The sequence below is a fragment of the Haplochromis burtoni genome, unplaced genomic scaffold (genome assembly GCF_018398535.1).
Source record: "Haplochromis burtoni strain Fernald_Lab_line unplaced genomic scaffold, NCSU_Asbu1 Contig_29, whole genome shotgun sequence".
NCBI lineage: Eukaryota > Metazoa > Chordata > Actinopteri > Cichliformes > Cichlidae > Haplochromis > Haplochromis burtoni.
In genome coordinates, this window is record NW_024582390.1 from 3,367,424 (window position 1) to 3,383,208 (window position 15,785).

The following is a 15,785-nucleotide window of genomic DNA, read 5'->3' on the forward strand; positions in this document are numbered from 1 at the left end:
ACTCACACAAATTCTTAGATAATAAAGTGTTTTCTGATTATCTTTATTGCATCTTCATCAATCGCAGGTCACCCCAGGTTCTTTAACCAGCTCTCCACCGGATTAGATATTGTGGGGTTGGCAGGAGAGTGGCTTACATCTACAGCCAACACTAATATGTGAGTACTGCAATACAGCCGGGATCAGCGCAATAAAAATGTGATGTTTTTGAAGTTATTAGGTTCATTAGATTCAGCCTATTTTAACGCTCTTTTTTTGTACTCACTGTTTTTAATGGCCCATGAAGAGAGAGGCTCCCAGTAAGAGGAATACTTCAAGGGACATACAGTAATTACTGTGTTTGGCAGAGGAATGCCCAGCATGCTCTAATAGATTGTCAGTCAAGCAAGAAAATAAAGAGCACAAAAGAAGACATTCAGATGGCTACTCACTGGCAGTATTGTCGATGTTGTCCTGCGCTTAGGCTGTGGTCACATAATTCAGCCCTGCAGGCAAACTAAATTGCATATTGATTTGCATTCACAGTTTACATGTTGTCTTTGTTCCATGTGCTGCTGGTTCCTGTGACATAACAATGCCGGGAGAGAAAAATGAGTCTTTTCCCTTCACAGGATCGGTACAGCAGCCATTATTGGGGCTCTGCTCAGTTTTGCTGTAGTGCAATCAATCCTGAATGTGAGTTTTAAATGACTCTTTGTCAGAGAAGACTGTGCAGGTGGGCGCAGTCAGGGCTGTAGTCTGTGGACATGTTGGACTGCATTACGTCATACTTTATAGACTGAGAAGAATGAGTGGTGTTTTGCCACCTAATGCGTTCAAAGGGGAAGGAACAAAACATACATAGCAATAGTGCTGCATTTGCATGCATCAGTGTAAAATAAAAAAGATGAGCGATTAGTTTTGTTGGTAATTTCTGCAAAATCTAGCCGATGAATAAAATAACAGGTGGAAATACTTAAACATTGCAGGTTTGTTTATCAGAGCTGGAAGGTCTGAGGGATGTCTGATCAAATCAGTATTGTACATTGTACCACTGTAACAGGGCGAGTTGTATCACTGAGCACCCCATCAAACAGGACTCACAAATCAGTGTCACACTGAAAATGTTACCAAGCTTAGTGAATATGTTCATATAGAGCACGGTTAGATTTCTGTCCACAAATGAAGTTATGCAAGAAAACAAATTTTTATAAAGCAAACATTACAAATTTCTCAGTCCCATTCCAGATATTTATATTTACTGACATCTTCAATACAGTCAACGTTAATGGATACATGTCAGTGCACCTGTTTGATCTGTAGTCAAATATCATTTATTTATATAGGAGAAAAAGGACACCTTTATTATTCCTAAGGGGGAATTTATTCTAAAAAAAACCCCCAAAACATCAAACGGGTATTAAATATTCAAAAAAGCAACAATAACAATGAGATCATAGTGAGTTACTCAGAAGACTTACAGTATGAAATGACTTTTTCCAGTCTATTTTTCCTGCATGTTGGAATACAGAGACATAAACAAGTTAAACTCCTTTGATAGAGGGAGGCTAGGATCAGCCGGGAGGTCATTCGGGGTCACAGTGTAATGATACCTTAAAGTCTCTTATTGTTTTTTTTGTTTTTTTAGGTTTAGTGACCCGAACGAGCTGAGAATACAATAAAACATTCTCATAAAAGTGCTATCGACATGAAAACGACAAAGCTTGTGATAAAACTACATGTGCTGGTGATTTTTGAACTTCAGGTAGACATCATCCACCTGAACGTCAAAGGTCAGCTTATGTAGAAATCGCAGAAGCGTCAGATGCCTGGTTTGATTTTAGCCATGGACCTTGTTTCCTGTCTCCTATTAGAAATTAAATGATCTTTAAAAAGAAAAAGTGCTTTTACATTACATTACAATCTCACTGTTAAATGGCAATACATGCATCTATCAGCTAAAACCACTTATATACTAAACAGACGAGGAGGGTTGGCAGCATGGACAAGTCATCTGTGAATCACACTGCTTGCACTCCAGATGAAAATTGGACTTTGCTTGTGATTAAGCTACATAAAAAAGCCGACAGAGGGTTGTAAAAAAATGGCTGTTGACATAACTTAATTGTTCATTAATGTCTTATAGATCAGTCCATTGTTAAGAACAAATTATGGGTTGCCAAACTGAAAAATCCCTTTGCCTCGTTGGTCAGCTTAGTTATTCTCCTTCAGCACAATAAATGACGGCAATTTTCTTTTTTTTTTTAAGTTTATAACCGATCTGTCATCATTTCTGAGCAGAGCTCATCCTTCACAACAGATTATCTAGATATTAGTGGAGCTTTTAGAGGGTAATAGATGTGAAGGTTTATAGTAGACTAATGCTTTTCAAAGTCTTCTTCCCTCTCATTGGTTGAGACATCAGTCCATCATGTGGCTTTCAAAAAGTACCCTCACCTTTTGTGTTGCTAACAACACCCCTGTGGAGGAGTTGAACCCACGGGTGGAGGTTGCTTACACACCAATTTACCTTTATTAATTACTCTATCAACCCTAATTACCCCTGGCAGATATTGACTGACACTAATAGACTGACAATCACATCCTGGTCTTACATAATCAGAATGAGTGAGCCTCGTCTGCATGAACGAATCTGACTTGTTTATGTTTTTCCCCTTCATGTTGCCATGGGTCTACACATGTTGAAGATGCTGTGAGTTACAGTGTGCATCTGTTAAATGTTCAGTTTCTATGCCATATGTTAACACAAGATCTAGAGCGTGATTAAAGTGGTGAAGCCAGTTGAGAATCACACCTGCAGTCAGTAAACATGTTTGACTTTGTTCAGTTTGACTTTGATATCAGAGCAGCTGCCAACGCTTTGTGAATACAACCTAACAATCAGTGTGTTTTTATCTCTGTGCTGTTTGACCAACATGTATTACTGCAGGCAGTGGCTGAGAGCTCACGTGTATGAAAGCACAGCGGTCATGTTAAGCACATTATGATGAGTAAACACTCAGTGAAGGCTAAAAACAGCTGATGGAGAGTTTCAGGGTTTCTTTCTTATCATAAAATGTTCATGCTAAAAATTGTTTTTCATGTTTTTCAGGAGTGATTAAAGGAGACACAGCACAGTGAAACCTCAGCATGTGGAGTCCACAGCTCCAGATAAACATTTCCACAGAGATGAATAAATCACCGCTTAATATTCACAGACATTAAAAAGAACCAGATGCTCCTGCTGACTCCAAACAGGAGTCGCTATCATGGTCTGGCCTGCAGGACGGTGACGCTCCCTCTTCATCTCACTGGCCAAATATGGATCCAAGTACGGTGCAGCTAAACTAACTGCTGGGCTTGGACTGCACTGCATGTACACTGTGTTAGGCCTTCAGACGCTCAGCATGCATGATCAGGAAGGCCTGTACAGACAGCTGCATGCACACGAAGCATCGGCACTGTGACAGTGCACAGAAACAAAGTCGATAAATCTACAGGGTGGATCATCATTATTAATTAGTTCAACATTATCCATCCAGAGTCCACAGGTGTGCATTAGGAGGCCGTTCTGACTCAGTGCTGGGGTGAAAAAGTCCCACTGAGCGCGCTCACAGATTACTTGGTACTCTTACGTTTGTTCTAGCCGATGCTGTGAAAAGAACACGAGAGAAGAAAAGAAATGCCAAAGCAGATCAGGATGTGCGGCTAGCACAGGAAACCCCATGAGCAGGGGGCGAGGGGAACGCAATCTTCTGTGAAGCCTGTGCCTCGCTGCAGTGGCAGCTCAGTGTAAGTCACTGTCACTGCTTGTAACTCATATCAGAGCAGGCTCATCTGACCCCCCCACCGCCTCACATTCAAATCACTGTCTGTCTTAAACACAGCTGCTGCACGGCAACGCCTCCTGACAATCACCGTTACAGCGTGAGGTCAGCACGCCATGGTGTTACCGTCAGAGTTTTCACTGCAAGTGTACAAGTCTGCAAACAGGAAGTCTGCACGAGGAAAAAAAGTTTCTTTATCCACAGACACCTTACTTTGGTGTAACGGAGGAAAAAAGTCCACATGTGTGACTTTAATGGCACCACCTTCGACTACCCTTTGGCTTCTTCTAGGTACACTTGCACACCATTGTTGACTGGGCTGGTAGGTCATTCCATCCTGGAGAGATAACCACAGACCTTCTGTGGATGTAGGCTTCCTCACATCCTTCTGTTTCTTCATGTAACCCCAGACACACTTGTTGAGACCAGGGCTCTGTGGGGGCCGTACCATCACTTCCAGTACCTCTTCACGATGAAGATAGTTTTTAATGACTTTGCCTGAGTGCTCGTTGTCCTGCTGCAGAATACATTTGGGGCCCATAAGCAATAATTTATATTTCTGAAAGCTTTCTTTGTTTGCAGCACTTTTTCCTGTATGTCCAAAACAAACTTCTAAAGTCAAACAGCAAAGACATTATTTAAAGTCAGCTCATCTCTCCTTCAAGGTGGTCTCCTGCTGCAGCTCTGGAGCTCTCCCAGCACTGCTGCTGTTCAGTATGTGAGTGCGGGATAGGTCCAGGAAGTCCAGGGATTGATCTCACGCAGTCCCTGAAACACTCGTATGAAACCTCAAATTCAGAGTTTTGTGAAGTTTAAATCAAACTTTGTGGACTTATTCATATTAGAGTCTGAGCTTTACTCTAATCTACGCCCCTCAGCGTCCCCTTATATCTTGTGGAGGCTTTGTCTCTGTGTTCTTCTGCTGTTTTATTTTGTAGTACCTCGCTTTTACTTTGACTTCCTGTGTGTCATTATTAGCTTCTCAGCTGCGGCGTCTCCGCTCTGTGTATATACAGATATACAGACTCTCTGATAACGACTTTGAGCTCCGTAACAAACAACAAGGATTTGTTAGCCTGTCGTGTTGCTGATCAGGACAGGCTGTGATGTCACAGGTTTGTCCTCAGGTGAGTGTTCTTCAGGTTATTTCAACGCCGCTGACTGGCAGCGTTAGCCATCTTTCCCCACACACTCCAAATAACTTCCTGAAGTGTAAGCGAGTTTTTTAAATGATCACAGTGACGGTACCAAAGATTGTAAATGTGTGTTTGAAGGGTGGCCTGATCAAAGAAGCCCCACGGAGACATCGAGTGCTGCAGACGCTATAAAATACACACCAGTCAAACGAAAGGTTCCCGCAGATCAAAGGAGGATCTGATCGGTGCCTCGAGCTTTCTTTGTTTGGACATAAACAGAACGAACTCGTTTGTTTTCTCAGTCAAACACTTGCATGTTTTCTCTGATCGTTTTTAATCTGTGTGTTTAAACTCAGCGTCAGTGTGATCATTCTGCAGCTCGACTGGTGACCTGCAGGAGATCAGCGAGCGACGTGCTGATACGCCCGAGGTCGCTTTCATATTAAACACAGAGTACGACTCATGTATTTACATTTAGTTTGGATGGGAGTTTCTTTTCTGTGACCTACAGAAGTCCTAAAAACCACAAAATGAGTCTGAGAAGAGCTCCTCTCCTCGCGCCCGATCACGTGATGCAACCACAGATCAGCCTGAAGTCCTGAACAAGCACTTTGTCCTTTACCAAGTCTGCTTTCATGTAAAGACAGACGTCGCTGAAGGCGTGAAGTAGTGATGTGTGATACCACTGACTTCCTTTCCCATCCAATTCCAAGTAAAATTCAGGGTGATATCGATGATACTGATCCGATGCTCTGTACAAAAACGGACTGTGTTCAAATTATAGCTTCATAATGATTACAGGACATCAGGCAACTTGTTCTTATTCTTTAATTATGAAGAATTATCACATAGAAATAAAAAACCTGAAGCTGTGTGTTAATTGATGCTGTCTGCACACGTATATCTTTTCATTTGACATGAATATACTTGCCTGGACAATTCAACATTAACACTTTCCCTCATTCACAGTAGTGCTGTGCCACACTGCAAGGCAATCAGGCAGCTAACTGGGGAAAGGGTGGTGTGCTGTGACTCACGAGGTGAAATCTCTGAACACCTTTTAATCACCACTATGTCACTGTGATTGTTGCTTTCCACAATAATTATCACAACAAAACACACCTTTCAGCTCGTCATGTGTTTTGAAACGGGGTTTTGGTATGTTTTGGATACTTCCTAAAACAATATATGAAAGTGGCCACTTTCATGAGTGAATCATATCAGCCTTCTAAGTTCACGATATGAAGTAGGCCACATCTTTTATAAGTTTTTTCTATTTCTTTTCCATATGGGTATTGGACTTGAATGATAAAAGCAAAGTATTGATCCGATACCAATACTGGACTTGAATGATAAAAGCAAAGTATTGATCCGATACCAATACTAGTGTTGGTATCCTTACTATCGACATTTGGATCGATCCGCATGAAGCCTGCCGTCCAGGTGAGAGTGGGCCTGCTGCTCACCTGGTCTCTGAGGACTTCATGGTGTCAGTTCAGGTCTTATTGATGAAAGCCTAATTTTGAAGCCAATACAGAGCCGATACTTTTAACCTTTTAAAGGCAGATGATGCGGGGGAGAGCAGGGGTCACGACTTATGTGATGAATCATCATCTGTAAATTATTAACACATTTCAATGACCCTGTGATTTACATCAGCGGTCCCCAACCCCCGGGCCTCGGACCGGTACCGGTCCGTGAGTCGTTGAGGCTCAGGTGTGAAATGTATGGTTTTCAGGGTTTTCAGTGTTACTTTGTTATCGTTTTTATCGATAACTCGGTTTTCCTGGGTCTTTTCACGTGTGTTATGAATAAATCTTCTTTTTTCGGTACCGGTACTAGTTTTATTTTGTTGTATTTATCCGCGACACCTTAAAGGCCGGTCCGTGAAAATATTGCCGGGCATAAACCGGTCCGTGGCGCAAAAAAGGAGGTTGGAGACCGCTGTGTTAGACAATAAAACACACCTTTCATCTTTTATTTTGAAATGTGCCTGTGTCAAAGGCTCAGCTTCTGTAGTTTCAATGTGCTTCAGGCTATAAATCAAAACACTTCATATGTATATAACACAGTTCGGTGGGGGGCAGAAACAAAATATCGATGCTCCGCTTTGGCAGTTACCAAAAGGCTTTGGGGGCTTTACTGCGGCCCTCTGGACGGGAGTGCAGCTGACACTGAATCATAACATAACCCAGGACAATAGAGTCAGTCTGCACTGCAGAGACGGTGTTTTCCTGTAGGCTAAACCCGACACATCCTCAGGGAGGACGTGACGCTCACTCCAAGGCCTTTACTCCAAGACAATTCCAGAATAAAAGCTGGAAATGAGCTCACTAAATCAGCGTTAAATGTGTACCAGCAGACACTGGTGGCACGAACCAGACCGGCTCCACCTGATGAAATAAGAAGTCCGGGGAGGCTGAGCTCGCGGGAGCTTTGAAGAGCGTGTTCAGGATAATGAGAACAGGCGTTATTTACCTGCTGGGAGTTTCTGCACTGAGAGTCCATCCAAATGTCAAACAGTCTATTATCTGCAGCTCATCACACCTCCTCCTCCTCCTCACAGCTCCTTTCGCACCTCCTTTTCTTCTTCTTTCTCCCGACCCTGTGCAGCAGAAGCTTGTCAGCGTCCCACCCACACGCAGCCTTCCAGAAACCATAACGTAAGGATGGGGCAGATATCGATTTGTTGTGTCTGTTTTTATAGATTTTTATTGCAGATTTGAAATGCTCCAAAGTGCCATCCACATAATGGTGCACTTTACCTGCAGTGAGATAATTAGAACAAGATGTCCTTTAAAACCATTCTGACATCATCCTGCTTTCCAGAGGAGCCATATCCCCGCCGCAGCATTTAGCCACCCACACGGGCGTGCAGCTCCTCCGCTGTCCCTGCCATAGGTATCAGGATTATTGAGCACATGCACACCTGTCCTGAATGTGAGCATGACACGTTTTTTGTCCTGTGAACCACATCCAGAGTCAGAAACAGGTCTGAGGGATGCATGTGGATGAGTTTCGGTCCTCAGGTCATCAAGCTGCTTACGCATCACCAGGTGGGCAACCGTTATTGTGGGATGTGGTCCAGATTTAGAGCGATGGCAGAAAGACTCGATAACCCAGAGAAGAGCAGAAGCCTCGCAGCTACGAAACTTCAGAACAGAGCGAGATTAGCCTTCCACGCTGACACTCACCTGTGCGTGTTCAGCCTTCAGAAAACTGCCTGAAGGGAATCACTGCTGCCTCACACAGTCCACAGCCAATCAGAGTGCTGGATCACAGGGCTCGCCTGAATGTTGGGGTTGAGTTCTTCCTCTACTATATAAAGCACCTGACGTGGGTATTGATGTGATTTGGGCCATTATAAATAAAATGGAAAGAAATCAAATGGAATAGACTCGTCTTTGTTGTTCTGACATTCTGTGAGCGTGAGTAAAAGGTTTGATTGTTGTTATCCTGCCGGCCGGTTTGCATTTCAGCCTGTCACCCTGCTATGAAGCTTCAGCAGAAACAGACCTGGCCCGTCACTGAAGAGAAGCTAAATGGATTATAAACTAATATCCAGTCAGAGACAGAACGTGGGACAGATGACGGACAGCCAAACAAATGAATCTCCTTGTTTTATCTCCTGCACCCTCATTACTGTCTGGGTTTCTATCCAGCAGCACACTGACCTGTCGCTGCCCTGAGTCTTTGTAGTGCCTAATGATGGCGTTACACGCCGTTACAGCAGGTGATTAAAAACGTCATCCATTAAAAACTGAGCAGAAGACAAGGATGAAATTACAGGAGAGAAAGTGATGAAACAAAGACTCCAGAGCCTGCCTGAGGTCCACTTCACCGCTCAGCACAGCAGCATGTTCTGGTTCAGTCATTAACGCTCACAGTCAGAGAGCAGTGCTTTCAACGTCACAGCTTTGGGGAAATTAAAGAGAAAAATACATTTCATGTTGTTTCAAAGCTCATCCATCCTCCCACAGCCTGGACTTATTATTCTGTCTTCAGGCGCTTGAACACGATGATAGAAAAGAAGCATGAAAGCTCTGATTGCACAGTAAGCATTAGCAACAGGAGCAGGTTTTCCCTGTGATCCTGGGAGCTGTGGTGTCCCTGGTTGGGTCTCTTAATCAGGCCCACAGGAGGGGGCAGACAGAGGGCCAATCAGGACAACTTTCGGCTACTTCTGAAACCAGTCTAAACATAATTTATCACTAAGTAATTGCGGCTACCTCTAAACCCAGCCTAAACTTAGTTCCTTTCGGCGAACTCAACCTATTTCACGTGTTTCACTAAGTAATTGCTGCTACTTCCAACCTATTTTGCGCATTTCACTAAACCCTTCCGGTGGTTTAAGACCAAACAGTGTTTTCTCACCCTCAGTCGTCTTTTGCTGGTTGTTCAGGTCGTCTGGCTGGATCCCAAGGTCGTGGACCAGAAATAGCTCACCGGCCTGGACCCGAATTTCACGTCCCAGGTCTTTCACCTCTACCTAGAGAGGGCTGTCGACAGACTTCGGTGCTGGCTTCCCACGACGTCAGGATACAGCAGTCAGACCTTGGATTGGAGTCACAGAGACGTGTCTGTTGTTTCCATCGCTGAGCTCGAAGGACCAATTTGAATGACAGGGGATTTCTGTAAATCACCCCGTAGTTCTTCAGCTAAGACACCTGAGTTAGAAAATTGTCATTGTCCTGTCACAACCACACCTCCCTGATTGGTTTACATACTCAGGTCTTTAGTGGGATCCTGGAAGAGCTTCTCCTGGGAAACTTTTTTTGGGTGATGCCTGGAGGGAGGGACTTATTTATTTATTTATTTAGGACAGTGCATGTTAATGAACATAAATGCAAAAAAAAATTACATGAATGTAAACATACCAGATTATAGCCAAAGGCTAATTTCCATCTGTTGTCCTTAAGCATAAAAAATAGACATAATAATTCATAAAAATTCATCATTCATTCATAATAAAAACTCCATCACCAAACTTACACATACACACCATTCTGTTCCCAAATAAAACATTAAAACTATACAACTTATACATGATCACACACTTGATTTGTCCATAACCAGTTTTTAACCTTTGCCTTAAACAAATTGAATGTCGAGCATTCTCTAATGGGTTGAGGAAGACTGTTCCACAGATGGCCACCCTGGACAGAAAGGACGTTCTGCCCAAATGCTGTCCGTCTGTGGGGTATAAACAAGTCTCCTCGGATTGTAGCTCGAGTGGTCCTGTCTGAGCTTTCTTTATGCCTAATGAACTGCTTTAGTGGTGGTGGAGCAAGGGAGTGTAAGACTTTATATATTAAACTCACTCTTTTAAGTTTCACTAAGTTATTGAAGTTCAGTAATTTATGTTTTTTTAACACATGACAGTGGTGGTGGGAAGTCGGTTTTTTGTCAAGTAGTTTTAAACTTCTTTTATAAATGTTTTCAATAGTTTTAAGTGTTGTTGGACAAGCAAGTGACCAGGACGTCAAACAATAGTCCATATGAGAGATGATCATTGAGTAAAAATAAGTTTTTGCAACATTCATATTTAAATTATTACGTATATGATTAAAATTTCGATTATTAAATTTAAGTACCTGGGACACTTTATTTATGTGACTCTTGAAGGATAATGTTGGGTCTAGAATGACCCCAAGATATTTAAATTCTGGAGCTAATTCAAGCTCTACTCCATCCAGGAATATGTTTGACTGCTTCAAGTTTAAGGGGCGTTTTGAAAAATACATACCGACAGTTTTTGAGGTGTTCAACATTAGGCATGAGTCCTCCAGCCAGCTATGCATTAATGCTAAAGCAGCTGTAAGATCTTTTGCCACCTGCTGGACACTATTTGCTTGCGTATATATAACTGCATCATCTGCATACATTTGAGTAAATATATTTGGACAGACTTCAGGTAAGTTATTGATAAAAAGAGAGAACAATAAGGGCCCAAGAACAGATCCTTGAGGAACCCCTGTATCACAGTCTAAATATGGAGATTTAACCCCGTCCAACACCACACACTGTTTCCTGTGTGAGAGATATGAGGCAAACCACTGAAGAGCCTGACTGGAGATATTAAACCGAGTCAATCTGGACAACAATATCTGATGGTTTACAGAGTCGAAAGCCTTCTTCAGACTGAACCTGATCTGAACCACAGAGGTGTTTTATGATTGGACTCCGACGTAGATCAGGGTCATCCAGAACACACACACTGTTCCAGTCTCACAAGTGCACTCGATACCACAGCACCACACGCTAATGAGTGACTTTGATCACGATTCGTGCCATCTGTAGCCTTACCTCCTGTACAGCTGGCTGTAAGGAGATCAGTCTCTGTTTCTGAGCAGAGCTCCTGCTCCTCCACAGGAGGCGATCAGGATCCTTCCTTTGGAGGATTGTTAACCGTGCCCAACCATGGGAGGAGACCCTACTTGTGGCCTGGGAGTGGCTCAGGACACCCCAGGAAAAACTGGAACACTACGCCACCACGACTGACTGCAGACCTGTGAAAGAGGATGGATGGACCTGTGAGTACACCCTCGAGACAATGCTGACATTAAACAAGAGCTCTGATCATAAAGGTCTCTCCAGCACTCTCATTAAAGGTCCCAGCAGCTTTTCTTCACTTTCCACAAAGAAGAGAAATGTTAGTGTTGGAAAGATGGCGTAAAAAGTCTTCATCGACAAGTTCAACCTGAAGGTGAGTCTTCATCTGATGACAGTAAGAAATTCTCTGGAGTAATGTGAGTCCTGATAAGTCTGATCATGTGATATGAGCCTGTGAAAGTCAGTCAGCCAGCTCACCTGTGTGGATCCAGGCTGTTTAACACCACTGCAAAACCACTACAAAAACATTCATCTTGCAGAATATGCATGCGTAATTATCAAAAGATCACTTCCTGCCTACACTTAACCAGAAACACACCAAACAAACACTTGTGACCATCTGAGACGTTACCGAGTTTAGAAACACCAAAAACCCACAGTGAACCTTCCCCTGCCTCCAAAACAGATTGCACATTATTTTATATGCATGAGAGATGGTGCAGAACCTGAGCTGAGTGACTCACACTGACACAATGATCCTGTGGTACTTAAGCTTTAAAGTTCAGCATTTTAATAATGTATTAAAATGTAACAAGGACAGGCTGAAAGCCCAAAGTTGGATAGAAGCTCCAATTAAGGAGTAATTAGCATTAACGCAGTGCAACAGGAATACGAGAGATAAAACGAGGCGGGAAGGCAGCAGTGACGTTAATGGAGCCTGAGAGCGGGAGGGCAGGGACACATGAAGCTGTCTGCTGCCGGCACAGCTTCACATTCAAGGCTTTTGGCACCACAAACGATGTTATCCATCCACAGGAAACAGAAAAGCCTGTGCAGACCCTTAACTCTGCTGAGGGCTCAACAACAGCCGTCCCTTTATGGGACATTTAGCCTAATGAGAAAAAATGACAATAATCAGTTCTGTGTGTAGTTGTACTCGGCCGGTACAGCTGTGCTGCGGGGCAAGCCGTGCACTAAGTGTGCACGTGGCCAACAGCACGAGGCCATTCACTCACTGGTTTACTGCGTTAGCTGGGACACATACTTCTGCATAGCTGCACAGTGGGCTCACACGTTATTATTGCAATGAATTTTCAGAGATGCAGAGATCACAGCCTCTTACAAGGATTTAATCTACCCTGAGCGGCCACACCTATCTTACCTGACCAGAGGGCAGGGCTTTGGGGGTTCCTTTGAACACGTGTACGTTTCTTATTGTGTGGTTTCTTTTTCTGCTGTTCACATTACCAACCTGCACTGCCTCATCAGCACGTATGTGTAAACTACACACGCGTCCTCCTCTTACAAGATAAAAGCAAACCTGCCATCTACCCGAGGTTTCAGCTCTGGTTAGAAGATGAATCCAGTTTATTTACGAAGATCAATGTCCTGTTAAGTGACACACTTCCTGTCCTGTTTGCTGGTTATTATTTTCGCCTGAAGATACATTTCATGCGACCCAGTTCTTACTGAACTCCATCAGTAAGACAAACTGACATCATTGTGTGACGAAAGCTCGACCGTGGGTAAATCTCTGAACAGATTTCTGGTATTGTGTCAGATTGACTAAAAGGTTTGTCAAACAGACACCCACTCGCATGACATGATTGACAGCAGGAGGTTAAAGCAGACGGCACGCCGTCTCAGAGAGACAAACTTCACAAACACAAAGAGGAGCTCAGCGTGAGGGGCTCCAGCTGGCCCAGCTTTACGTGACCTGTGCGGATACAACTGCACACCGGGCGTTTGGTCGGGACTTTAAAAAAAAAAGAAGTGTTAGTAATAAAAACAGAGACAAGAAAAGGCATTTGTTTAAAGTCCTGTGTGTCTGAATGTGGTTGAAAGTGAAGAAAGTGTCCTCCTCGACAAACCTGAAGCATCGCCTCAGGCAACACCTGAAGACTCCTGCACTGCATCTGCAGAGACAGAAGGCTGGGTTTAAATTTCTCCATCCATCGCCTTCTTCAGAAGAGTGATCACCAATGAAAAGGACCACATCTGGCCCCTCCGCTGTGTGCTGTGACCCAGGAAGCCTTTGGCATCAAGTGTGTGTCGCACTCAGCTTCTCACATGTGGAAGCTTGATCGGGAGCCCTTGGTGCCACTTTCTGTAAGAGGACGCTGTGAGCGCGTGTTTCCAAAGCATCTGAAACTGGGGGAAGGTCACTTTTCCATCCTGTAGCTGGCAGACGCGAGCCACCTGATTGGTGTGTCCCTACTGCAATCCAACAGACTGAAACAAACATCTGACCACAGCTTAGTAGTTAAAGGTTAATGCTGGAAGAACTCCATCCAGTCTTCCTTTCAGCTTCAGCGTGGTTGCTGAATGCCAAACGTCTGTCCGCTGTAGTAACGTCACACAGTCAGTGTCCATGTTGCCGCCACCATCACAGGCTGGTTTCCTGACAGGACACAGGTGTGAGGCGGACAGCGTTCCTCCCGTCACAGTCTCTCAGTGATGCTGGCCCGTGAGCCGCTGACTGCAGTTAGAATCGGACTAATAGTCCCAGAAAAAGCACGCGTGACTGAACTAATGACCTTAATGACAGTTGTGCTGTGCCCAGGCCTCCTGTAAGCTGTGACCGTGTGACACCAACCAGCTGTGCAATGTCTGCTGTGCAAACACCCCAGAGTGCTTTAGTGCTGACCTGTGAATAACAGCTCCAACCCTCGGTGCCCGAATCCACCCGAAGAAGGTTCACTCACGTCGGCGCACAATATTTACACAATATTATTTCCACACTCTCAGATTTAATGTTTGCTTCTTTTTAAGGTCTCTTTTCTCTGCCTTTCCTTTTGTATTATTCCTTGGTGTATGACACAGTTTGACCCTGATTTTACTGCTTTAATTTAATCTGATGAGCAGATTTTATTGTTTTAATTTTATTTTAATTATTATTGTTTTTTAATGTAACATTTTTTGTTTCGCTTTTGCTTTCCTTTTTTCTCCCAAAACAAGACAAGCTCACAGATTTTTTATTTATCCCCAGCGTCTTGTCGTACAGCAGCTAACATTTAAAGCTTAGTAACACAGCGTCAGAGGCTTCAGATCAACAGATCGTCTGCGTGATGACGCTCGGATTGTTTCTGTTTCCCTGCATCAGTTTAATCTTTTATTCTGAAGAGTACTTCCTCCCTTTGTGCTGTTCCTGCCCTGATTATCGTCTTGACTGAGTTCACCTGTGCCTCGCCATCCCTCCCTCTGATGTTTTCAGTCTTCATCAGCTTGTTTTATTCCCTATTTTGTCCTGCTTATGTTTCTCGAGTTTTTTTAATCCATAATAAAAATTATATCCATTTCTTAAATTGATGCACCTGTTTTATTTTTTAAGATTTCAGATGTTTCCTGTGACATCGCTGCACAGTTCTTTGTGTTTACGTTGGTGATGAATGTGCCCTTTCTCCTCAGTGTGACACTTTCTCATTAAAGGGATTTTTAAAGCATCGGGAACGATCGGATGTGATGTCTGATAAAAGCTCGCCTGCTGTTCCCACGACTTCATGTCTGCTTCGTCAGATTTAAAGTTATTATTTTCACCATCTGCCTGCCACTTCCACTTTGATGCGAGTGACTGAGTCAACCTGAAGAAGCTCAGCGTGACGACTTTCCTCCGTAACATGAATCAGAAACACTGATGTTTTCTCCTTTGATTTCCTCCACAGTGGCTCCCAAATGCACAGATCAGCGCAGCGCCAAGAAAGACTCCACTTCATTTTCTCGTCATCACCCTGAAGCAGCACGAGAGGAGAGGCGGGGCTAAAGGGATCAAACTGTTTGAAAAGCACACACCTTTTGAAGGACGCTTCTCATCTCTCATCAGAAAGCAGGTGGAGAAGGTGGAGGTGAAGAGCGGCAGCTGAAACAGTAATCAGTACTGACAGATAGCTGAAAAAAGCACTCGCTACATCTAAAAACATCCACCCTTCCATTAGCTGCACCCTGTCATCCTTCAGGGTCAGTCGTCAGGCTCAGGTACACCTACAGGTGTCCCTCACTCAACGCTGCCTCACAAAATCACCTCAGCCATCAATCAAAGACAGATCAAATCCTTTTATCTGCCCGTTGTGTGCAGCAGCATCAAGTCGAAGCAACAACAAAGCAAAAGCTAAAAAACATCTGGTGAAACATCTGCCAGATAATGAGCTGAGCAAAGACGAGGTCATCCCTGAAATCCTTCAGCAGAGTGAGTCCGTCACACCGATCAGATCACGTGGACAGGTAAAGATGACCAGGACAGACTCATCTCAGATCAGTTTATCACGTGGACGGGTAAAGATGGCCGGGACAGACT

General features: G+C 43.7%; 2 protein-coding genes across 2 annotated transcripts in view; both read left to right on the forward strand.

Annotated features, from left to right (window-relative positions):
* Window positions 1–1,367, forward strand: part of LOC121814246 (glutamate decarboxylase 1-like) — an 11,358-nt gene extending 9,991 nt beyond the window's left edge. Inside the window, exon 6 of the mRNA XM_042219230.1 lies at window positions 68–1,367. Coding sequence (XP_042075164.1) covers window positions 68–162 — 95 coding nt within the window. The 3' untranslated portion in view covers window positions 163–1,367. The remainder of the gene's footprint in view (window positions 1–67) is intronic.
* Window positions 1,368–1,687: 320 nt separating this feature from the next.
* Window positions 1,688–15,785, forward strand: part of LOC102296639 (glutamate decarboxylase 1) — a 24,398-nt gene continuing 10,300 nt past the window's right edge. Inside the window, exons 1-5 of the mRNA XM_042219233.1 lie at window positions 1,688–1,772; window positions 9,345–9,475; window positions 15,157–15,336; window positions 15,427–15,466; window positions 15,570–15,712. Coding sequence (XP_042075167.1) covers window positions 1,688–1,772; window positions 9,345–9,475; window positions 15,157–15,336; window positions 15,427–15,466; window positions 15,570–15,712 — 579 coding nt within the window. The remainder of the gene's footprint in view (window positions 1,773–9,344; window positions 9,476–15,156; window positions 15,337–15,426; window positions 15,467–15,569; window positions 15,713–15,785) is intronic.